This window comes from Euleptes europaea, chromosome 16, assembly GCF_029931775.1.
Source record: "Euleptes europaea isolate rEulEur1 chromosome 16, rEulEur1.hap1, whole genome shotgun sequence".
Taxonomy (NCBI): Eukaryota; Metazoa; Chordata; class Lepidosauria; order Squamata; family Sphaerodactylidae; genus Euleptes; species Euleptes europaea.
In genome coordinates this window covers 46,035,264-46,060,823 of record NC_079327.1, presented here as the reverse complement: position 1 = coordinate 46,060,823, position 25,560 = coordinate 46,035,264, and the positions used below count along the sequence as shown (strand labels likewise).

The 25,560-nt window shown below is 47.2% G+C and overlaps 1 protein-coding gene across 2 annotated transcripts in view; it reads left to right on the top strand.

Annotated features, from left to right (window-relative positions):
- Positions 1-1,979: 1,979 nt before the first annotated feature.
- Positions 1,980-25,560, top strand: part of SCML2 (Scm polycomb group protein like 2) — a 72,131-nt gene continuing 48,550 nt past the window's right edge. For both annotated transcript variants that reach the window (XM_056862061.1, XM_056862060.1), the window contains exons 1-4: positions 1,980-2,078; positions 2,984-3,052; positions 9,901-9,971; positions 11,957-12,191. In XM_056862061.1, coding sequence (XP_056718039.1) covers positions 2,057-2,078; positions 2,984-3,052; positions 9,901-9,971; positions 11,957-12,191 — 397 coding nt within the window. In that variant the 5' untranslated portion in view covers positions 1,980-2,056. The remainder of the gene's footprint in view (positions 2,079-2,983; positions 3,053-9,900; positions 9,972-11,956; positions 12,192-25,560) is intronic.

Below are 25,560 nucleotides of genomic sequence, written 5' to 3'. Positions count from 1 at the left end.
GTTGTTGGCTAGGCTATTCATATTGCTGGTGGGGAAAACATCTGGGCAGATTCCACAGTCAGGAAGGAGTCATTATGAGTCTGACGTAATTATGAGTCTGACATTTTCAGGCTTTGGAGTCACCTGCAAATAGACCTCTTTGCCCATGTCACAATGCAAAGTGCTCCTGCTCCCAAGCAGCAAAGAACCCTCATTCCCTTGGGGACAAATGCTGGTGTTTGCACTTTTACAGCCTTCACTGTAATTGGCCAGGTTATTTGCAAATTAACCAAGGACAAAATCTCACTGCCTTCTGAAAACTCTCTTCTGGCCCAGACAGCCATGGTTCCATACTGCCATACTAACACATAGCCAATACATCCATCTACCTCCAGAAGCGGATCTAATTTCATGCAATAACATTCTCCATCACAATGTGGTATCAGTCCATCTCACAGCTTGGAACATTTGCCTGAGCAATTAATTTTTTCTGATGCTGGATATCATGAGAGAGGCCAAGAACCTCCTACATAAAAATGCTGTTCTGCAAAAGGAACTAGGTTTGCCTACTGGGCTACAGAAAAATGTCTGCAATCTTCATCTTGCGGTCCCTCCCAAAACTCATTTTGTGGCTATATCCACATCTTGTGGGGTGGGGCGGTTAATGGCAAATCTCTATTTTCACACCCCTAAGCATTTCCTCAGTTCTCCCACCACTCAGCCCCTCAATGGATCCTCTTATTAGTCCTCTCCAAACCATGGCTAAACCATTTGAACCCTTAGTTGCTTGCTCCTCCACTCATATATCCGTTGAGGTTGCATTTTTAGTAGCTATCTCTTCTAGATGAGTGAGTGAACAGGCTTCCCTCTGCCATGACCCTCCTTTTATAAATTTCTGTCCTGATAAGTTCAAGAAAGGGGTTGGCTGCTTCCCCACAACCAGTCTCTTGGGTGGTGTTTGCCATCACCACCTGGTGGCGGTAGATTGTCCTTGCTCTAGACATGTCCATTCTACCAAGGCGCAGGTCTCTTTGGCAGCCTTCCTTTGAGGTATCTCCTTGCAGGTCATCTGGCAGTTAGCAACATAGTTTGCATCCTCTACTTGTGCCAGGCACTATGCTATGCATGTACATTCTGTAAAGGAGGCAAAGGTTGGTATAGCAGTGTTACAAAGCTTGTTTGCTTGACAGCTTCAATTTTTCCTAACCTGGTGAACTCGTTGCTCTCCTATGTGTTTGACTGCACAGTGATCACAATAAAAAGCGTTGTACTTACCTGTAACTGTTGTTCAACAAAGAATATACTACGCAGTCACACATCCCACCTAGCTGCCCCATTATGAATTCAGCCTTTCCCCCTACCTGCGAGTGGTGAGGAGGCAGGTGTTCTCCCCTCCTATTGGGTGACCATTTTGATATTACGGCCAGTGGAAGGAGAGTTTCCCCCTAGGGATCTGGAATGCTTTGGAAGCTTCTGCTGTGGCAGGCCTCCACAGATCCTAGATGTAGATCACTTGATGAATGACAATTACAGATAAGTGCAATTCTTTTTCATCTTTAGGTAAGGTAAAGGTCCCTTGTGCAAGCACCGGGTCATTCTTGACCCATGGGGTGACTTCACATCCTGACGTTTCCAAGGCCGATCTTTGTTTTGCGGGGTGGTTTGCCAGTGCCTTCCCCAGTCATCTTTCCTTTACCCCCAGCAAGCTGGGTCCTCATTTGACTGACCTCGGAAGGATGGAAGGCTGAGTCAACCTTGAGCCGGCTACTTGAAACTGACTTCCGTCGGGATCGAACTCAGGTCGTCGGCAGAGCTTTTGACTGCAGTACTGCAGCTTAACACTCTGCGCCACGGGACTCCTTTACAAGGGTTTAAAAAGTCATAGGGATTTTTGGTCCTGCTTTCAGTGTAACTTTGTCAGTTCCCCCCAGTAATTTTTGTAGTACTTTTTAAAATGTTTGTATTTCACCAAATCTATTTATTGCTGCTCCACAGGAACCTTGTACTGAAAAGAAGAGTGAAGTGTTCTTACTGCATTTATGTTTTCATTGTGAAAAGGACGATCAAACATTGTACCATGGGGAAAACAGCAGCTAAAGGTAACGTTATTAGAAAATAGTTAAAGAAGGGTTTTTGTTTTTTTTACATTAGGAGAGTGCAGAATGTCTAGGGGGAAACCCCAACCCTTAGATCCTAATAGCCTGGTAGGGATGGCTGCCTGTAGTGTCTGGTAGCATGAAGGGTCATGTGAGATCCCTTATGGTGACCCTTGGCCCACAGGCTGGAAGAAGAAATAGGCAACTAAAAGCTTCTGGCTTTTTCTGTTGGGGACATCTCAGCACAGGGCTCTTATAACTGGCTAAACCAAGCATAAGGTGTTCTGTTCAATTGGATTGTGGTTTGGTTGTAAATTGGCTAAAGTTGAAATACCTTGCTCAACTAGTTGTAGATTGGGGTATTTATGTAATTGTAACAATGCAAACAAAACATTGCTTTAAGTTTGTACCTATTGGTTTATTATTGGTTCAGGATTCCATCCATGGGACCCTTCTGGTAGAATTATACACCTCAGCTGCTGATACAACTGTCTGTGGCAATGACTTCTGTGGGGTAACTATGGAAAAGGGAAGACTTAAGAGAATATATTTTAAAATTATGAAATCAAAAAGATATTCATTTAAAATCTAAACATAATGTTTAGGTGTTTTTGTGGCTCCCTTTCACACTGTACTTCTTCCTGTCTCCCCAAACTGCATTGAAAACATGGCTTGTGTATCATGCTCCTAAACATGTTTACTTAGAAGTAATTCCTGTTGCCTTCTGTGGGGCTTAGTTCTAGGTAAATGTGTGTAGGACTGCAGCCTTAGCAGATTTATCATTTCATGTTATGTACCTAAACTTAACTATTAATTTTATTAATTTTATCCTATTAACAGGTTTGCATTAATACAGTTTTCAACAGAAATGTTATTATACTATAAAATTTTTGTCTGATGTCTTTTAGATTCCAAGACTATTAAAAAAGAAAAACATGGGAAGAGTAATCAGTCAAGCAATCAGTTAGTAAATAATGGTACGTTTTATAAATGCAAACTTAATACATTGTCTTTTAAAACTATTGAATGTTGCTACATATGAGTGACAGCCTAACAAAGTCTGTTTGCAACCCTGTAAACCTTTAGTATTACATATATGAATTTGGCATTATCTTTGGAGCTTAGGGTTGTATATGATCAAGACGTTTTCTGTATATTTGCTCTAAGGGAATTTATCATGCTTTTAGGCCAGGGTCTCCAACCTTTTTGAGCCTGTGGTATTGTAATAACAGGGTGGTGGGTATGTCCACAAAGTAGCTGTCACAACTATGAGAGTCAGAGGCACTTTGTCAAAATCTTAAATATCAGGTAGAATCATATGGGAGGAGGCAGTCCTTTAACAGTACAGCCTAAACCCTTCTAAATTTGTTTATTTCAGTGGGATTAGAAGGATGTAACCCTCAAAGTCTGAGAACATTTAGAGCTTTATATAGTAATAACCAACAGTTTGAATTGTGCCTAGAAGTGGCAGCTAGTGCGTCTATGTGTGTATATAGGCAAATCTGTATACCAGTAGCAAAGTCAGCCAGATCTGAGTATACGTGAATCCAGTGACTGGAGCTGTGGACGGGCAAGATTTATCTTTCTACAAAACTGAAAAGGGCCCCAGGTTTGCAGAAAAATGTGAAATCTAAAAAAAAAAAAGTTTGGAGAGTTAAACCCAAAATGATAAATGGAGTGCCTGTAGCTTTAAGCAATGGACTCCCTCAGTGGCTGTTGCTAGGCATCCACATTCCAAGCTTGGTTCTGTGAGTAGTAGGCAGGGCCCTTTCTAGGCTTGTTTTGGCCTTTGAGGGTGGATGCAGTGGGCCAGGCCTGGCTAGGATTGCCAGCTCCAGGTTGAGAAATTCCTGGAGATTTTGTGGTGGAGTCTGAGGAGGGCGGGGTTTGGGGAGGGGAGAGGACTCAGCCAGATATAATGCCATAGAGTCTATCCTCCAAAGCAGGCATTTTCTCCAGGGAGACAGATCTTTGTCATCTGGAGTTAAGTTGTAATTCTGGGAGATCTCCAGGTCCCACTTGGAGGTTGGTAAACCTAGGCCCAGCAGCAACCTCATCTTGCATGACTCAACAAGACCTAGCCGCTTGCTGCTTTTCAGCAACGGCCACCTTATGAAAGCCACTGTGGTATAGCAGTTAGAGCTTCAAAGGAGGGTCTGGGAGACCCAGGTTCAAATTTGCATCTTGCTCACTGCGTGATTTTGGACTAGTCACATACTTTCAACCTAACCTACCTCACAGGTTTGTTGTGCGGATAAAAAGGAGGAGAGGAGAATAATGTAAACTGCTTTGATCCCCACTATGAAGAACGGTGGGGTAAAGTAAATACATAATATAACTGAAGATAGTAGGTAGGTTGGTGAAGACTGAGGAGAGAATGGCAGGGGAAGGGAAAGAGGAAATAGTGTGTGGGGGGGAATGTGAGGGGCCATCCCACAAGTCGAGGGTTCCCTGCTATGCCAGTGGCTGGCACCACAAAACGGCCACAGTTTTCCTAGGTAGAGGCTGCCATGGGGAGAGGGAAAGCTTAAGACAGAGGGGAAGATAAAGGTAGATTGGCTATTGGGTGGGAAGCAGTTTGGGTTACCAACTCCAGGTTAGGGTTGCCATCCTCCAGATGGGAGCGAGATATCACTTGGAATTACAACTGATCGCCAGATGACAGAGATCAGTTCCTCTGGAGAAAATGGCTGCTTTTGAGGGTGGACTTTATGGCATTATACCCTGCTGAAGTCGCTTCCCTCCCCAGACTTTGCCCTCCCAAGGCTCCACCCCCCAAATCTCCAGGAATTTCTTAACCTGGAGCTGGCAACCCTAAAAAGGACACAGGAAAAGGGGAGAGGCTATGGGGGCTTTCAGGAAAGGGAAAGAAGAAATAGTGGTTGAGGAGGAAATGAGCTGCTTCACGCAAGTATTTGCGGGTTCCCACTTATTATGTTCTAATAGCTTGTGCCGCTTAGCAGTCTTGCTGTTATGTTTTGAACTGTCCAGAGCTTCCAGACAGACTTCATATATAGTTCCACATTTAGTGCATTGTATTAGTCTAATGTGGATGGGATCAGAACATGGATAACTGCGCCCAGATCTTGCTTATCTGGAAAAAGCTTCAGCTACCGTGCAAACCAAAGATGGGCAGGAGCACTTTGCACCACAGAGGAGGTGTATGCTTCTTTCTGTAAACAAAGATCTAATACAATTAGTAGTAAACAAAGATCTAATACAATTAGTGATATTGTTGTATGCACATTTGTAGAGTAGTTCTAGATATGCTAACCATATTATGACCATATAGTGAATATCCTTTTTTATAAAATCGCAAAACTTTTCATTCCTCAGTCACCAAAAATACCACTAGGACTCTGCTTGCTAGAATATTTATTATGTTTCCTGTAGCGCTTCTAGTTTGTATATGTGTGTGTATGTGTATACACATATTTCAGAAGTGGAAATTTGGTACACGTGTAGCTTAAGACACTGCTCAAGAGCAAAATCTGAAAATTGCATAAACTCTCTCTCTCAAAATGGGGAGAATCAGTAGAATCCCAGGAAAATGAAAATTAACATATTTATTGTTCAAGACGCCTGGGTTACTAGTAAGATTTGACGCTGAAATATTTTTCCATCTAAAAGTCCAAATTAAGGACATAGATCTCACAATAAAGGTGGGACTCTAGGACAATGTCGGCTCAACCACCCTTGGGATGGAATGTTGTGCTGTGGGAGCTTCGTAGTACTTCACTTCAGCCACCTGGTGGGGGAAAGTTCTAATATTTATTTTTTAAAAGATTTCTAGCCTGTATCAGTCATAGCTCCAGGAAAGGGTAGAAAGGAAAAAAAACATCAAAAGATCTTTTTACTGCTACTAGTACTACTATTTTTTTTGTTTTGCCGTCAAGTCCCAACTGACTTATGGCGACCCCGTAGGGTTTTCAAGGCAAGAGACATTCAGAGGTGGTTTGCCATTGCCTGCCTCCACCCTGGTATTCCTTGGAGGTTTCCCGTCCAAATACTTGCCAAGAGTGTGTGACTGGCCCAGGGTCACCCACCAAGCTTCCATGGCACGAGTGGGGATTCAAACCTGGGTTTCCCAGATCCTAGACCAGTGATGGTGAACCTTTTAGAGACCGAGTGCCCAAACTGCAACCCAAAACCCACTTATTTATCGCCAAGTGCCAACACGGAAATTTAACCTGAATACTGAAATTTTAATTAGCTTAAATGATTAACAATTTCCTGGTTGTTCTCCAGCATGATATAGTGGTTAAGGTGTCAGACTAGGATCTGAGAAACCCAGGTTCAAATCCCTACTCTACCATGGAAACCACACTTTAGACACACACACACGGTGTCTCTTGTTATCTCTGAGGAGTGCTGTAAGGATAAAACTAAGGCTAAATAAATGAGCCACCCTTAGCTTCATGGAGAAAGAGTAGCAAAAACAATGTGGAATGGATTTTCCAGTAAGGTTTCTGAGCCTAGCTACATTATTCTGGGACTGGAATGACAGCCCCCAGAGTGCAATGACAGCCTCTGGGACTACCAGAAGTGTTCTGGGACTGGAATGACCGGGCTGTCATTCCACTCTGGGGGCTGTCATTCCAGTCCCAGAACACTTCTGCTAGTCCCAGGGGCTGTCATTCCACTTCTGGGGCTGTTACTGCAGTTGCAGAATCATTCTCCTAATCTCAGGGGCTGTCATTCCACTCCAAGGCTAGTCATTCCAGTCGCAGAACACTTCTACTAGTCCTGGCAGCTGTCATTCCAGTCGCAGAGTAATGTAGCTATGCCCAGAGACCTTAATGGAATATCTATGCCACATTTTCTTTGCAATTTTTTGTGCTGTAACCTATTTCAAAGGAGCGCATGCAAGTCAATGGGCAATCCTGGCTCCCATTATCTTCAGTGGGCTGTGCAGCCTCTCCCACTGTTTCAAATGGGCAATCCTCTCATTCATTTTAATACATCCCTTTTCCCAAGTCAGCCAAGGCCAGTGCCTGCCTCTCCTGCGGGTGAGTAAAGGGCAGCTCCTGCCTCTTGCCCAGCCCAGGCTGGGTGGAAAGAAAAGGGAGAATTCTCCTCTCCTTCCCCCCTGCCGCCAGACTGGAGGGTGAGAGACTCAAAACGGATAAAAGGAAGTATTTCTTTATACAACACATAGTTAAATTGTGGAACTCCCCTAGGGTGTGGTGATGGCTGCCAACTTGGAAGGTTTTAAGAGGGGAGTGGACATGTTCATGGAGGAGAAGGGTATTCATGACTACTAGTCAAAATGGATACTAGTCATGATGCATCCCTATTCTCTCCAGGATCAGAGGAGAGAATTCCAGCCCAGGCTGGGAGGAAAGAAAATGGGGGGGGGGGGGGAGAAGAGATGCACTTGGAAACACCGCAGGCTCCAGGTCGGGAAAACTATCCTCCCCCTCCAACTAAGGAAAGTAGCTTCTTTCCAGCCCAGGCTGGGAGGAAAGAAACGGGGGGGGGGGGAGGAAAGAAACAGGTGGGGGAGAAGAGATGCACTTGGATACACCGCAGGCTCCAGGTCGGGAGAACTACCCTCCCCCTCCAACTAAGGAAAGTTGCTGCTTCATTTCCAGCCCAGGCTGGGAGGAAAGGAAACGGGGGCGGGGGAAGAGATGCACTTGGAAACACAGCGGACTCCAGTCCAGGTCGGGAGAACTACCCCGGGGACTCGGGGAGGGAGGCGGACTCAGGTTAGGAGGAGCAATTTACCAACCTACCATCTCTAGCGACTAGCAAGCCAACAGTGGAGGCCAGCCATGTGCAGCCGCTTTTAAGGAGGCGCCGCCGCTCTGTGTTGGCCTCCATAGTCTGCAAAGGGATTTTTGGCCGGGGAGGGGGGGGAGGGAGAAGGGGGCTGGAGGGCGGCAGCTGCCTCGTGCGCCCGCAAAGGGGTTTTTGGCCGGTGGGGGGAGGGAGAGGGAGAAGGGGGCTGGAGGGCGGCAGACGCCTCATGCGCCCTGCAAAGGGTTTTTTGGCCAGAGGGGGGGGGGGGGAGAGGGGAAAGGCTGGGCGGCGGAGAGTCCAGGGAAGGGGGTGGGGCCTTTGAACTGCTCCGCGCTGCCTGCAGGCAGCACAGAGCAGTTCAAAGCTGGCGGCTGGGAGAGCAGGGGCCCCGCCGCCCAGCTGAGCCGTACGTGCCAGCAGAGAGGGCGACACGTGCCGGAGTCGGCACGCATGCCATAGGTTCGCCAACACGGTCCTAGACCAACACCTTAACCCCTACACTATGCCAGCTCTCACTTCTACTACTACCACTATATTAATTAAAAACACTCAGCATTTTAAACATCCCCACAGGTTAAAATACTCTCCTTGATTTGAAATTTTTCAGTGGCCCATTTCTCTGTTCCTCGACCCTTTTGTGGCTGTTCAGCAGGTTGCTTCAATGTGTTCCCTCCTAACACTACAGTGCAGAGCAATCAGCTTACTAAAGAGACATGTCGCCCCACAGCCCAGTGGAGCTGTACTGCCCTACATCCTTATTGTGCTGCTTCTCCTGCTATTTGTTGTTTGTCTAAGAAGTATTTTATTTTATTTGTTTACATTATATATAGTCTGCCTTTCTCCTTGAGACTCAAGGTGGGTTTTCATAGGGCTTTGTGTGTGATAGCCAGTGCGTTGACCTCAGTGTCTGATAGGTAGCCAACAGAATGACTGGAGAATGGGAGTAATATGCATGCTCTGGCTAATAACTGAGCTGTAACAATGTACACCAACTGGAGTCTGTAAGTTTACTTTGAGGGGACACCTATGGAGAGTGCATTACAGTAGTCTAGTCTTGATGTTACCATGGAATGGATCCAGGTGGTCAGATCAGCTGAGTTGAGGTTAGGAGGCCATCTTTCTAGGTAGCCTGAATTGGTAGAAATTGTCCCCCCCCCCCCAGCTGCATTAACTTGTTTCTCCAGGAGTAATGCTGGATCCAGTATAAACCCCTAGGTTTTGAATTGGGTGAGCAAGCTTTACCTGAACCCCATTGAAAGTGTGAGGCACAGTGTCCTTCAAGATCTCCCAACCAGCATTATCTATGTCTTGTCAGGATTAACTGCTTATGGCAGTTGATCTATTTGGACTGGCAGCATTTTTGCAGAAATCCAGTGCATACCTGTTCTTCAGGCATTCAAGTCATTTGGGGTCAAACCTAGTAGGCCAAACCTCACAACCTGGAATATTTGATCTACGCTCACAGAATGCAGTATGAATCTACTATTGAATACTCCCATGACATGTATGTATCTAGAAGAGCCACTAGGTGGCAGCATTTTATTATTTTAGTGATTTAATCTTTATCTAAATTGGAATTCGTGGGCAATGAATGCACACAAAAAACTAACACGTGTGCCCATTCAGATGAAGGCCTGAGGAAAGTGCAACTTTTGCCAGTATAAACAAAGATTTTCAACATATTTCTTAATATGCATATTCCAAAGTTATACCTATTGACAGAGCAATGCATAAAATACCCTGCCTGTGCTATCAATTTGTATATGCCCTGCTTGCCTAGCAGCTCTGTTCAGCTTCAGATGCTTGTAAGCTGCCTCCTCCTCCTGCTCCTTCTGATGCTGCTTCAGCTTCTGGAAGGTAAAAGGAAAGTGGAAAGGGAATATCATAGTATGTTTGTGTGTGTGTGGTCAAGGAGGAAGACAAAGGGATTCTCTTTCTGTCCTGTCCCTCTGTGTGTATGTTTTCTGCCTATCCCCCGCAAATATGGCAAATATACAGAATTATAAAAGTATCTGAAGAATTTTTATATGTATTTAAAAGGAGATACGTTTAAAATTGTTTTTTCTGTCTTTTTTAAAAGAGTATTTTAGCTGGGAAAACTACTTGAAAGAGACCGGATCCCTGGCTGCTCCCTCACATTGTTTCAGACAGGTAGAACTTTTGATATGTTAATAATATTAAACTTCATTTTGTGCTGTAGCTTACCATTGTAGCTTTTAGATATTTCTTGCATTTAATATAGGCTTGTATTACAACCCAGATGGATATATTACATGTCATACTAAAATATTTTTTTTAAAATGAGATTAACAAACATCTTTAAAGTCTTTTGAAATAATCAGCTTAAGTTAAATTCCACCATGAAATTAATAACCCCTTCTCCACACTGATTTGAAGTGCACTTGCGATCCCTACATTTTCATCCCATTTAGGGCCCAATCCTAATTGGTCACTCCTGGGATTGGATCTAAAATTTTTCCATCAGAGTTAGAAAATTTTAAAAGAACATGAGTGGAGAGGGAATGTCTCCTCCTCTTCCCCCCTCCACATCGAATGTCTACAAAAATTGCAGGCACTGGGGGAAAACAACAACTGACCCAGGCACTTAAATGGCTCGCTAAGAGTCTGGATCAAGTCTTTCAAAGCGCAAATGCTTGCTTCTGGGGCCGGAATATGCACTTCTAAATTTGGAGAAGTGAGCCAGGCACTTACAGAACAAAATCTAAGCACCTGGGTTGCTTTTCCAAGTCCCAAAATTTAACATTCTGGGGATCTGAGACTAGACCAGAAACGTATAGAACCATCAATAAGTGCCTACCTTATTTCTGGAAGCATGGAAGTGTGCCCATCTGGGCTAAAAGAAATGACTCAGGCCCTTACAGCAGGGGTGGGGAACCTTTTTTCCGCCAAGGGCCATTTGGATATTTATAACATCATTCGCGGGCCACACAAAATTATCAACTTAAAAATTAGCCGACCAAGCTCCAAGCAGGTAGCTTCCCCAGATGACCCCCCCAGCGCGGGCAAGCAGGCAGGCATCCAACTAGTGGCGCACTCATCCACCTGGTGGCACAGGATGGTCTGTTGCACCAGCCGGGTGTAGCCGTCCAGTTGCACGCCGGAGCTGCTCCTGCTCTGCATAGTCGGGGCTGGATTCTACAGCCGGCTCCTGCTACCTCTGCCTGTAGGGATGAAAGGAGGACACACTGGCTAAGAACTCCCCCCCCCCCATGTATTCTGGCACTGCCCTCTTCAACCCCTCCATTGTTATCACTTCCGCCCCCAGCCTTCTTGTAGTACAGAGGGAATACGTTTCTCCACGGCCCGGGTGGGAAGGGTTAACACAGTTTCTTGGGTGGTCCTAGCAGCTCTAGCTAATGACTCTTCTGCAAGGGGGGGAAAGGTTCCTTTTCTCGGCAAAACAAACTAACATCCACCTTGAATAGAGGCTATTCCTGTCTGTGGGAGGGGGCGGATCACCAGTCTTAGATTCTTCTGAGCTAGAGATTTGCCAGGACGCACAAGGGCCAGACCAAATGATTTTGCGGGCCTTAAATGGCCCCAGGGCCTGATGTTCCCCACCCCTGCCTTACAGTGTCATCTCTGAAGTGCCAGGATTGATTCTTGGACTCAGACTTGGTCAGACTGCTTGTCATGAGTCCCTTGGAACGTGGTTTGGTCAGATGAGCAGTCTAAGAGAGTGGTGCCCTGTTTCAATTGCAAAATCCAATCTAATAAACATTCACAACCATCCCTAATTAAAATCTGTATGACAACTGTCAGCATACTACAATACACTACAAAATAATTTATTTGTGTAAGATCCTATGTTGAGTTTAGATACGGCTGGCTCTGTTTCAAATCCCTGCTTGGCCACTAAGTTCATTAGGTTGGTCTGAGTATATTGGTATCTAGGTATTGGAGTCGACTGTTTTGAGCGCCTAAAATTTTCTAGCCATGTACACTTTATCTTGGTATAAAAGGATGAGAAGCAATTGTGATAGTGAGAAAAATGAATAAATGTTCCATATTATCCTAAAAATACAACTATCTCTCTAGAAAAGTACTACTAGTATGTTCTCTTCCCCTCTCCTGAGATTCTAGTTCAATAATACCTCACTTTTTCCTTCCTGTAGTCTAGGATTCCACCTACTAATGATTTCAAAGTGGGTATGAAACTGGAAGCTCATGACCCTCGCAATATTACCTCTGTATGTATAGCTACAGTTATTGGAATTACGGGTGCCAGATTAAGGTTGCGACTGGATGGAAGTGACAATAAAAATGACTTCTGGAGGCTTGTTGATTCATCTGACATACAGCCAGTTGGAACCTGTGAGAAGAATGGAGGAATGCTTCAGCCTCCACTAGGTAAGGATTTTTTTTTAATTCTCACACATGAAATCTCAGTTTTCTCTGAGGCCAATGGTGTTTGAAATAATGGCCATAGAACTGCAACAACGGCCAGCATGCTCGCCTCTTAAGAAAACAAAGAAAGACTAAACTTCGTACATTTTGGGTTCTTGGGGCTTACAGATGCAAGATATGAGAGTTCCTTAATTGGATCGCCTGATATTTTAAAGTTCATTTTACAACAGCTGTGGGAATGCCCCTGTTTGAATGAGAGCTAGTGTGTGGATAACCTGTTCTGCCTCACTGTTTCCCGCACAGAAACTGCACTCTGATCCAAAATCTATTAGCCCTGAAAGATAGACTGTCTTTTTTTCTGTCTGGGCTGACAGCTGCCTAAGAGTGTGGTGGGAAAGGAATTATATCCAGGAAAGTGTGTGTATGCAGGGTGGGGGATTAATCTCCAGTGCTTCCATCCTGATTCAAGTTCTCTATGACTATTTTTTAAAAAGAAATTTAAAATATTGAAACACCCAGTCACAGATCTTTCTCATCATAGAATCATAGAGTTGGAAGGGACCACCAGGGTCATCTAGTCCAACCGCCTGCACAGTGCAGGAAGTTCACAACTATCTTCCCCCCACACCCCCAATGACCCCTATTCCATGCCCAGAAGATGGCCAAGATGCCCTCCCTCTCATGATCTGCCTAAGGTCATAGAATCAGCATTACTGACAGATGGCCATCTAGTTGGAAGGGACCACCAGGGACCCTTCCATATTACAGCTTGTTAGTTCCTGTGTGCCATCTCTACCTGTGTCTTATACACTTATCTCTTCCCATACGTCTTCATGTGCCTGTTGACCCCTCACTAAAGGTAGCTTGCCTGGCATCAACTAGAGCCTGTGCCATTTACATCATAGCTCCCATTATACGGGAGGCCATCACACAGAGGCCAACAGTTGCTCTTGAGAGACAACAACAGGGCATAGATGCCAAGGCCTTCCCTTGATGTTGCCTCCTGGTTCTGGTATTAAGAAGTTTATTGCCTCTGTATGTAAAGATTCCCTTTAGGCACCATGTCTAGGAGCCCCTGTGGCGCAGAGTGGTAAGCTGCAGTACTGCAGTCCAAGCTCTGCTCACGACCTGAGTTCGATCCTGACAGAAGTTGGTTCCAGGTAGCCGGCTCAAGGTCGACTCAGCCTTACATCCTTCCGAGGTCGGTAAAATGAGTACCCAGCTTGCTGGGGGTAAAGGGAAGATGACTGGGGAAGGCACTGGCAAACCACCCCATAGAAACAAACTCTGCCTAGCAAATGTCAGGATGTGACGTCACCCCATGGGTCAGGAATGACCTGGTGCTTGCACAGGGCACCTTTACCTTTTTTGCATAGTAGCCACTGATGAACTTTCATCCATGAATCTTATCTAATTTCCTTTTAAAGCCATCCGTATTAGTGGCCATCACTACATCCTCTGGCGTGAATTCCACAATTTAATCACATTGTCTGCCCTAAAACGGTGCCATGCCCATCAATCTCATTAGGTGCCTCTGATTTCCAGTATTTTAGGAAAGGAAGAAAACATTCTGTCTATCCACTTTCTCTACCCCATGCATAATTGTATAAGCTTCTTACGTGTCCCATCTCGTCGTGCTCACCCTAATGAGGTATAGGCTTAAGGCATTTTTGTGAGGTTCTGAATGAGGTTGCGCTCTCAGGAACAGATCCATCATGGGGGTGAGCTGTTGAACCCAGGCCTACTGCTGGATAAGCAGCTGTGGCCAGGAGTACCTTTTGCCAGCTTCAGCTGGTTAGCTAGCTGTGGCCTTTCCTGGGCAGAAAAGAAAAAATCTGGGCAACGTGGAACATGCCTTGCTTACATCTAGATTATATTACTGCAGTGCACTATGTGGGGCTTTCCTTGAGAAGTGTTCAGAAACCTCAGTTGGTGCAGGATGCTGCTGCCAGGGTATTGACTGGAGTGTGTTGTAGGGACCATATCACTTCAGTTTTGGGCCATTTACACTGGCTCCCAATTTGTTTCCAGGCACAATTCAAGGTGCTGGTGTTTACCTTTAAAACCTTATATGGTCCTGAAGGACCATCATCTCACTGATGAGCCTACGTGCAGTCATCTTTGGAGGCCTTGCTTCAGATGCCCCCACCTTCTAAGATTAGGTGGGTGGCAACCCAGGAGAGGGCTGCCTTGGTCATGGCACCAAAACTCTGGAACTCTCTTCGCAGGGAGATTGGTCTTTCCCGTTCCGTTACTGTCTTCTGCTAGTGGATTAAGACTTTTTTGTTTGGTTTGGTATTCCCTCAGTGATCCCTCTATCCTGCTCAATGTTTTAATTGTTTTAAATGTTTTAATGGTTGTTTCTATGTTTTTGTTCTGGTTTTAATGTTTTTTTTTGTTTTGATTGATTTTAATGGTTTTAAAATGTGATTTTACTATGTATAGTTTAATTTATTGGCTGCCTTGGTGGACTTTGTGAGGGCAGAAAGGCAGGCTATAATTGTTTTTTTAAATGCGGAAAGGGTTACGTGGGGTTTTATAGTATCTTGAATTTTTAAATTTGAATTTATAAGCCATCTTGGCTAACAAGTAAGGTGAAGAAAGAGAAAAAAAGGCTTCCTTCAGAAACTGGAAGTGTTGCCCAAACAAGGCAAACAAAAGCAAACACAACTTACACAAAGGAAATGCAAGCAAACAATTAGAGATGCAAAAAAAGATTTTGATGGATATATCGCTGAATACATCAAGACCAACAATAAGAATTCTTTAAGTACATTAGGAGTAGGAAACCAGCTAGGGAAGTGGTTAGACCATTGGTTGACAATGGGAGTAAGGGAACACTAAGAGAGGATAAAGCAATTGCTGAGAAACTAAATGAATTCTTCTCATCTGTCTTCACTGTTGAAGATAGAGGGCAGATTCCTTCTCCTGAACGGAGGTATTGAGGAGGGGAGAATGAGGAACTGGGGCAAATAGTGGTAACAGCAGGATCCAGCATGGCCTTTGTTATGTTCTTATGTTTAAAAAGGATAAAAAACAATATAAAATAAAACAACAATGATAAAAACATCTAAAAGTCACAATTTAAAAATAAATAAAAGTAAATCTGTCAAATGAAGTCCTAAATAAAACTGTTTTCAACAAGATCGGCAGTGAGGGGGCCAGGCACAGCTCCATAACTGGGGCTGCCATTTAAAAGGCCCTCTCTTGGGTGCCCACCAGATAAGCTTCTTTGATTGGTGGGACAATCAAGAGTGCTCTTCCCTGTGATCATAATTCCCAAGCAGGAATGTATAGGAGAAGATGGCCCTTCAGATACCCTGGTCCCAAGCCATGTAAGGCTTTAAAGGACAAAACCAACACCTTTAATGGGTTTGGAAGCAGATCAGTAGCCAGTGTAATTGTTACAGTATCAGAGTCATGTGTTCCTGGTTGTTGGCCCCGACCAGCAGTCTAGTTGCAGCATTCTGCACTACCTGCAGTTTCTGAGCACTCTTCAAGGGTAGCCCCAAGTAAAGCATATTGCATAAGTCCAGTCTAGATGTAACTAAGGCATGGATCACTGGCTAGATTCGACTCAACCAGGAATGGGCGCAGCTGATGCACAAGCTAAACCTGTGCAAAAGCAGTCCGAGCCACTGCAGCCATCTGGTTTTCTAAGGTGACAACTGTGTCAAGTAGTATTCCCAAGCTGCAAACCTGGCTTTTCAAGGGGAGTATAACACCATTCAAGACATGAGAGATCTCGGGTGCCTGGTCTGCCTTTCTACTAACCCAGAAAACCTCTTTCTTGTCAGGATAAATTTTCAGCTTGTTCACCCTTATCCAGCCCATTACTGACTCCATGCACCAGTTCAGAACATCAACAGCATTCTCAGAATTAGGTGGAAAAGAAAGGTAGAACTGGGTAACATCCACATATTGGTGACACTGCAGCCCTTACCTCCTGATGACCTCTCCCCGTGGCTTCATATAGCTATATAGATATTAAATAGCATGGGGGATAAAATGGAACTCTGCAGCACCCCACAGGCCAATGACCATCAGGCAGAGCAGGAGTCCCCCAACACTACCTTGCGACCCCGACCCCCCACCGAACCACCATAACATGGTGCCCCTTACTCCCAGTGTTAAGAGGCGGCTCAGTAGGATACTAAGGGTTGATAGTATCAAAAGCTGGTGAGAGCTCCAGCAGAACTAGCAAGATCACACATTCCCTCTGTCTAGTTCTCAATAGAGGTCCATCAACCAAGGTGACCAAAGCGGTCTCTGTTCCAAATCATGGCCTGAAGCCAGATTGAAATGGGTCTAGAAAATCAGTCCCTTCCAAGAGCCCCTGAAGCTGAGAAGCAACAACCCGCTCTAGCACCTTGCCCAAGAATGGAAGATTAGAGACTGGCTAGAAGGTCTCTAACATAGTAGGCTCAAGGAGATTTTTTTTCTTTTCAAAACAGGTCTGCTCACTGCCTCCTTGAACATGGGCAGTACACCTCCCACTCTCAAGGAAGCATTTGCCATTCTCCTTGCCCATTCAGCCAGTCCCCCTTTGGCAGCTTTTATCAGCCAGGAAGGCCAGGGGTCAAGAACACAGGTGGTAGCTCTCACCTGTCCAGGGATCTTGTCCACATACTCAGGATCCACAAGCTGAAAAGTATCCATATAAATTGGACAAGTAGATTCCAAAGGCACATAATCTGAACATGCATCCACGGCAGCATTTAACCCAGAGCGGATCTGGGCGATTTTGTCTGCAAAGTAAGTGGCCAGTTGATCACACTGGGCCATTGTGTAATCAGAGTCCAGGTCCTTATGGCTATGATGTAAAAGCCACCAAACCACACAAAACAGCTCAGCTAGACAACACAGTGATGGCAGAGAAATATTGTCTTTTCACCGTCATCATCGCCACAGAATAGGCTCTGATGGTGGGGCTGTACGCTGTGTTTGATCAGTCTTGCTCAGAGCTTTTCGCCAGTGGTGCTCCAGCTGTCATTCCTCCAGTTCCATTGCCATCAACTTCCCAGTGAACCAGGGAGACTGCTTAGGGGCGATTGTGTCAACAGCCCAGGCTTTCTCCCTGTTCCTGAGAGCCTCAACCGCAACCGAGGTGGAAAAATCCCCAAGTGCTGACAGGGACCCATCAGGATCCAATCTGGCACCTGGGGTTGACCATCTTAATGAGTCCAGCACTGCTGTGGAAGAAAGAGGAAGCAGTAAGTCTGAACTCTTTCAGATAATAATCTGGTTGCCTCTACTCCTATGCTGTCTTCTGTCATCTTGCAACCTTTGTACTGCAAGTGGCCCTCAGCTACATTTCATGGGTCCCATGTATGTGACAGAAATGAGCTGGTCATGCATCTAAGATGGAACAGAGAGGCCAACTGAAATGGAGGGTTGATGACATTTAAATGCAGCCCTAAAGAACGCCAAAAGGACTTTTTCAAACTGGGTGAATGAGCAAAAAAAAAAAAGGCAAATGAGATTCAAAGTGCAAAATTATACACATCAGTGCACAAAATCCTAACCATGTATACACTGCAGGGATTTGAACTGTGTAATTTTCCAGGAAAATAGATTTTGTTATTGTGGTATATTATTCTATGACAACATAATTAATTATGTAGCTGCGGGCATTATTAGGAAAGCATTTGAAAATTAAACTACTAGTGTAAAAATATATAAATGTGTGGCAAAACTGCATTTGATATACTATGTAAAATTCTTAATTTCCCATTTAAATAGGATATTGTATGAATGGAAAGAATGCAGAAAAGGTAACCAAAGACATCTGCTTCTCTACGAGGAAAGGCTAAAGTGTTTGGCCTTATTTTAGCTTCAAAAAAGATGAGGGGAGAGGTTTATAAAATCTTGAATAGTGTGTTTATAAAATAGAGGTTTATAAAATCATGAATAGTGTGGAGGTTTATAAAGGTTTATGAAATGATAGAGGTTTATAAAATCATGAACAGTGTGGAGAAAGCATTACAAAGGGAGGATTTTCACTCTGTTTGGCAATACTGAAACTTTCACCAAATGAAATTGCTTGGCAGTATATTCAAGACGAATAAGAGTCCTTTCCTACACATTGTGTTATTTATTGCCACAAGGTGTGCTTATGGCTACTGGCTGAGACCACTTTAAAAGGGGTTTAGAATAATTGAGGGCTCAAAACATCTCGGTTGCCATGTTGCATAGAATTTTCATTGTTGCCCCTAGTAGTTTCAGCAATTACTATGTTGTAGTGTCTCTCTGCTATCGTCAGAAGTACAGCACATATTGTTTATATTTTGACTTTAGACCATCCAGTGGTGGTAGAAGAATTCATTTCTTAAACAGTTGTTTTCTGTACTGGCTCTAATACTCAATTAAAGGCAGCTTTTTAAAGCAATAGTGAAATTGTGACAAATTGAGGACATATGAGAATTAGAGGTTAGATTTTTTTTAATGGTCATGACAGGGTTACCGTATATACTCGGGTATAAGCCGACCCGAGTATAAGCCGACCCCCCAAATTTGAGGCCAGAAAAGGGAATTTCTTATTGACCCGCGTATAAGCCGAGGGTCAATAAGAAATTCCCTTTACCGGCAATGCTGCGCTCTAAAATGGCGGCTGCCATTTTAGAGCGCAGGGCCCCTGCCCCAGGTCACCCGCCGGCCTCCCGGGCCCTCCCGACCCACCCCAACCCACCCCGACCCCAGTGCCATCCAAGGGGGGGAGGGGGAAGAGCCCCTGAACCCCCTACTTACCGGGAGACGCGGTGAAGCGGCGGCGGCGGCGCAGCCTTCCTGGGCCGGCAGGAGGCCCCTCCAGGCCCCTGCCGGCCGGAGGAAGGTGCCTGGGCACGTGGGTGGCAGCGGCGCGGCCTGCAGGGGCCTCCTGTCGGCCCAGGAAGGCCCCTGCCGGCAGGAGGAAGGCGCCCGGGTGCCTGAGAGCCGGCGGAGCGGCCGGCAGGGACCTCCTGCTGGCCCAGGAAGGTCCCTGCCGGCTAAAAGAACGCGCCCAGGCGCGTGGGCGGCGGTGGCGCGGCCAGCAGGGGCCTCCTGCCGGCCGGAGGAAGGCTCCCGGGCATGGCGGCGATGGCAGTAAGTTCCCCCCTCCCTCCCTCCTTCCTCCCTGCTCCCCCCTCCCCTCCCCTACCGTATTGACCCGCGTATAAGCCGAGTTCGGCTTTTTCAGCCCTTTTTTTGGGCTGAAAAACTCGGCTTATACGCGAGTACCGTATATACTCGTGTATAAGCCGAGTTTTTCAGCCCAAAAAAAGGGCTGAAAAAGCCGAACTCGGCTTATACACAGGTCAATATGGTAGGAGAGGGGAGAGGGAGGAGGGAGGAACTTACCGCTGCCATCGCTGCCTCGCCCGGGAGCCTTTCTCCTGCCGGCAGGGGCCTGGAGGGGCCGGCAGGAGGTCCCTGCTGGCTGCTCTGCCGCCGCCCAGGCGCCCGGGAGCCTTTCTCCTGCTGGCAGGGTCCTTGAGGGGCCGGCAGGAGGTCCCTGCCAGCTGCTCCGCCGCCGCCCAGGCGCCCGGGCGCCTTTCTTCTGCCTGCAGGGTCCTTCCTGGGCCGGCAGGAGGCCCCTGCCGGCTGCGCTGCCGCCACCCACGCGCCCAAGCGCCTTCCTCCGGCTGGCAGGGGCCTGGAAAGGCCTCCTGCCGGCCCAGGAAGGCTGCGCCGCTGATTCGCCGCGTTTCCCGGTAAGTAGGGGGTTCAGGGGCTCTTCCCCCTCCTCCCCTTGGATGGCACTGGGGGTGGGGTGGGGTGGGGTGGGGCGGGAGGGCCTGGGAGGCGGCGGGAGGGCGACCTGGGGCAGGGGCTCTTCGCTCTAAAATGGCGGCCGGCATTTTAGAGCGCAGCATTGCCAGTAAAGGGAATTTCTTATTGACCCTCAGCTTATACGCGGGTCAATAAGAAATTCCCTTTTCTGGCCTCAAATTTGGGGGTCGGCTTACACTCGGGTCGGCTTATACCCGAGTATATACGGTATATACGGTACTCCATATCATCATATCAAATTTTCAATATGGCCAAATCTGTGGATACTTACATCTGGAGATTGAAGCCATAAACAAACTAGATGATATTTCTCCAAACCCGAGAAAAGCCCTAAATTTGCAGAAAAATCTGAAATTGAAACAAACAAAAAACCTGGGTGGTTAAAAAAACCCAAATAATATAAACAGCACCTGTAGCTTTAAGAAACAAATGACCTCTGTGGCTGTCGCTAGGTACCCACAACAGTATTGGCAGTTCAAGCCTTGATTTCTGTTAGTAAAAGGGAGGGGGGCATTCCAGGGCTATCTAGGCCTTTGAGGGAGGACTTAATGTGGACAGACCCAGCAGCCACTACCAGGTGACTTGATACCACATGCATTCTTTGACTCACCCAGGCCCAGATGCTCACTACTGTACAACAGAAGCCACCTCACCAAACCCAGTGTGCTGTGGAGGTTAAGAGTTTCAGAATAGAATCTGGGAGACCCAGGTTCAAATCTCCATTATACTATAGTAGACATTGAGTGACCTTGGGTCAGTCACACATTCTCAGCCTAACCTACCTCACAGTGTTGCTATAAGGAAAGGAGAATGATGTAAGCTGCCATTGTGGAGAAAGATGGGGTATAAGTGAACAAAATAAATAATAAATGTAGGTGAAGATGATGTGTAGATAAAAAGTAGGTTGGTTGGTGGATGAAGGAAACAGGGAAAGCTGAGGATATCATAGTTGCCGTGAAAAGTGAAAGAGGAAATAGTGTGGGAAGGTGTATACAGGGATGGAAAAGAGGAAATAGTGGGGGAGGTGACAATGAGATACCCACAACAAATTCTTGCAGGTTCCCCGTTTGTTTGTTTATATGCTACAATGCCTTTGTTATAGCTTCAATGAAATTATGAGAAACTGTGAAGAGGTTAGGATAAGGTTTTATGGCAGCAATAACTAGGAAAACATAGTCGTTAAAATAAAAAACAACCAAAACAACTGAAGACAGAAAAATTATTCTGGCTCCAACCTTCTTGGGCTGCCTCCTAGAGCCAAAGAAAATTGGTCAGTGCCTAGCCTAATTAATGGTAGTGGCTGTTAACACTGACAGTGTGAGAGTCCCAATCCCCTGTGCTACTTCGCCAAATCACTTGCTCAGACTTGGTGCAGAAACAAAGGATTTATTGAAGGCTTCAGAAGATATGAGCAGACACGGATTCAAAGTTACAAGTGAACTAGCTTATCGGGGTTACAGTATATATCTACTACAGGGCAAGAGGTTCACACTCCTATTGTGAGAAACAGTAAGATAGATTGGTGCAATACAAAACATCAAACAGTTCCAAGGAGACAGTGAGGGCTATCAGCACTTCAAGGCCGGACACGGCCTGAGGGAGTGTAGGCAGGAAGCACAGCAGGGGAGGGAGAGCTGGCACCTGGGCCAGATAGATGGGACGTGAGACCCAGGAAGGCACAGGAGGTGTGAACTGCTTTTTACGAGTTCAAAGGGGCTGGGATGAGAAGTCAGAACACATAGCCCTCACATTCTGCCCCCCTTAAGGCCCCCCTCCCGCGAGGTCGGGAGGCCGCGGCTTATCGGGATAAGCGCAATGAAACTCTTGTACGAGGCGAGGGGCCGCCATGTGGGGGGCTGCAACCCATTCATCGTGCGCCGGACCCAGATGTTTCCATCGGACAAAGTAGAACAGTTTTCCCTTTTTCCATTTGCTGTCCAAGACCTTGGACACTTCTAAGTGTGTGTTCCCTCCCACCACCGTTGGCAGTTCGGGTTTGGGTGGGGGATGGAATTGAGGAGCAGCTACGTAGGGTTTGAGTAAACTAATATGGAAGACGGGGTGAACGCCCCGTAAGGTTTTAGGAAGGTCCAATTCCACTGTGACCTCATTGATTACCCGGGATATGGGGAAGGGACCCACGTAACGATCATTGAGTTTTTTGCAGGGTCGGAGGGAGCGCAGGTTTTTGGTGGATAGATAAACCTGTTCTCCCACCTTGAGCTCCCACCCCGGGGATCGATGTTTGTCGGCTTGCTCCTTGTATTTACGCTTGGCCCGTTCAAGGTTCTTTTGTAACCAGGGCCAAGAGGACCGGACCACTTGCACCCACTCCTGAACTTCGGGTATCGCCTCGAGTTCAGGGGTGACGGGAGTGGAGCCGAAGGGGCCAAAGTCTGTTCCATACACCACCTGGAAAGGGCTGAACCCCGTTGAGGAATGGGGAGCATTGTTGTACGCATACTCGGCAAAAGGCAGCAGGTCAACCCAATTGTCTTGGTGGTAATTGACATAACACCGGAGGTAACATTCAACCACTGCATTCACTCGTTCGGTCTGCCCATCGGTCTGAGGGTGGTAGGCAGAGGAGAGCCCTTGTTCCTCCACACCCATCAATTTTTAAAAGGTCCGCCAAAATTTGGCAACAAATTGAACCCCCCTGTCGGAGAGAACCTTCCTGGGGACCGAGTGAAGCCTGAGGACATGGGTGATAAACAACCTAGCCAGAACCTGGGCCGAGGGGAGCCCGGCACAGGGCACAAAATGGACCTGTTTGGAGAACAGGTCCGTAATTACCCAGAGCACAGTTTTGCCCCGGCTGGGGGGCAGATCGGTGATGAAGTCCATGGCTATTACCTTCAATAGTCCGGGAGGCTTTCCCATTCTTTTCTTGGCTGTGGCGCAGGTGGGGCAGCTGCGCACGTATAATTCCACATCGGCTCTCATGCTAGGCCACCAAAATTGCCGTCTGACCAGTTGTAGTGTTTTTACGAAGCCAAAGTGACCCGCAAGTTTGGCGCCGTGGACTAGCTCCAACACCTCCTTGCGGAGAGGCGCCGGAACATAAAGTTTTCCTCCTAGTGTCCACCAGGATCCCCGTTGCTCCATGCCGGAAGGAAGAGCCTGCTGCTCCGCTTCCCGAAGGGAGGCGTCCCGGAGGCGTTGCTGAAACGCTTCCGGGATTCCCTTGAGCAAGGGATCACCGGGGGAGCGAGCTTGCGATCTGGTGGTGACGGCCAGTCCCTGGACCTCCCCCCGTTGTTCGGGGGTAAACAGGGAGTCCACGGGACGGTCAAAATCATTGCGGTACTGGGGTAGTCGAGACAGAGCATCAGCCAGGGCATTCTCCTTTCCGGGAACATGTTTGAGGGTGAACCGGAATTTGGCAAAAAACTGAGCCCAACGAATTTGTTTGGAGTTGAGCTTTCGGGCACCTTTGAGCGCCTCCAAATTCTTGTGATCGGTCCACACCTCAAACGGACTCTCTGCCCCTTCCAGAAAGTGCCTCCAAACGGTGAGGGCATGTTTAACCGCTGCTGCCTCTTTCTCCCAAATGGCCCAGTTAATCTCGGACTGGGAAAACCTCTTAGAGAAGTAGGCGCACGGCCGTAAGGTGCCCTCGCCGTCCCGCTGCAGTAGTGCCCCTCCCATGGCCACATCCGAGGCATCCACCTGGACTACAAACGGTTTATTGCAGTCCGGGTGGGCCAGGACCGGTTCGGATGAAAAGAGCAGCTTTAAATTATCGAAGGCCTGCTGACAAGAAGGAGACCACTGCAAACGGGCGGAAGGCAGAGTGGCGTTTGCCCCTTTTCCCTTAGTGCGCAAGAGGGAAGTGAGGGGAAGGGCCACCTGGGCGAAGTTGGGGATAAAATTGCGGTAGAAATTGGCAAACCCCAGAAACTGTTGTAACTGTCGGCGTGTGGAGGGGGGTTCCCAATCCTTAACCGCCCGGACCTTGTCGGGGTCCATCTCTAAACCGTGGTGAGAGATCACATAGCCCAAAAAGGTTATGGATGGTTGGTGAAATTCACACTTGGACACCTTAGCATACAACTTGTGGTCCCTAAGCCGCTGGAGGACCTCGCGCACCAGACGGACATGTTCTTCCATGGTTTCCGAATAAATGAGAATGTCATCTAAAAACACTACCACCCCACGAAATAGCAAATCATGTAATACATCATTAATCAATTGCATGAATACACTGGGAGCCCCAGAAAGTCCGAACGGCATGACTAAGTATTCAAACATGCCAAAACAACTCGAGAAGGCTGTCTTGGGTTCATCCCCTTCCTTGATACGGATGCGGTGGTAGGCTTCCACCAAATCCAATTTGGTGAAAATTCGGCCCTCCTTCAATTGTGCTAGCAGGTCTGGAATGAGAGGGAGGGGGTAAGCATTAGACTGGGTGACAGCATTCAGCCTGCGAAAGTCTATGCACAGTCTCAAATCCCCTGTCTTCTTTTTGACGAAGAAAGCAGGGGCAGAATACGGGGCTTTTGACGGACGGATAAAACCCCGGGCTAAGTTAGTGTCCAGGTAGTCCCGTAAGACCGCTTTCTCATTAGGGCTCATGGGATACACTTTTCCCTTGGACAGTTTGCCTTCCCCCACAATCTCAATGGCGCAGTCGGTTTCTCGGTGTGGGGGCAGTTCATCACATTCCCTCACATCGAATACATCCGCGAACTGTGCATACTCGGAGGGTAGCAGGGGTGGAGCGGTAACAGACGCCGGGGAGCCCACCAATGCGGCGGCTGGGGTGCAGAATACTTGGTCTTTGTCATGTAGAAGGCAGGGGTCTTCGGGGAACGTAAGCGTCCGTTTAACCCAGTCTATGGAGGGATTATGTCCCCGCAACCAATTCATCCCTAACACCACGGGGGCTACAATGGGGGCGATGGTAAAATAAAGTCTTTCCCAATGTTCCCCAACGGCCATGACCACTGCCGTGGTGCGGTGAGTAACCGGCCCTTTTTTAAAGTCACTACCGTCCATTTGTGAAAAACGGAGGGGGGCCGGGAGCCGTTTGCGCCTGACATGTAATTTCTTGGCCACCTCCTCATTAAGGTCCGGGCGCACCCGGAATCAACCAAGGCGGGAAACTCTAATCTCGGGCCCCCTTTGGCTAGGGAAAGGTGGACCCTGATATACACATTTTCCTCTTGGGCGCTTACCATTGGGGGAGCTCCTTGCACAACAATCGGAACGGTCTGCTGAGGAGCCCCTCTTACAGCAGACCGACGGCGTTTTTTGCCGGTATCTCCCACTCTTCCTCCTCGCTGGACGAAGGAGATGGGGTAATTGTATTCCGGGACTCGGCGGAGTCAAAGGTGGCATTTGTAATCCGGGATCCCGATGGACCGGAGGAAGTGGAAGCTTCTTCTTGGGTGCGCGCGTGCAGCGCAGAGGGCGCGCTCCGGCGGCCAGGAGCGCTACTCCAGCGTCGAGGTTGGCCCTCCGCCGGGGTTTTCTCCGGTTCGGTCAGACGGGGCGGAGGAGGACGCCCGGTACGGGACGGGCATTGCGAGGCGAAGTGACCCTTGCCTCCGCATACCAAGCACACTCCAGCTTCGAAGCGCTTGCGGCGTTCAGCGGC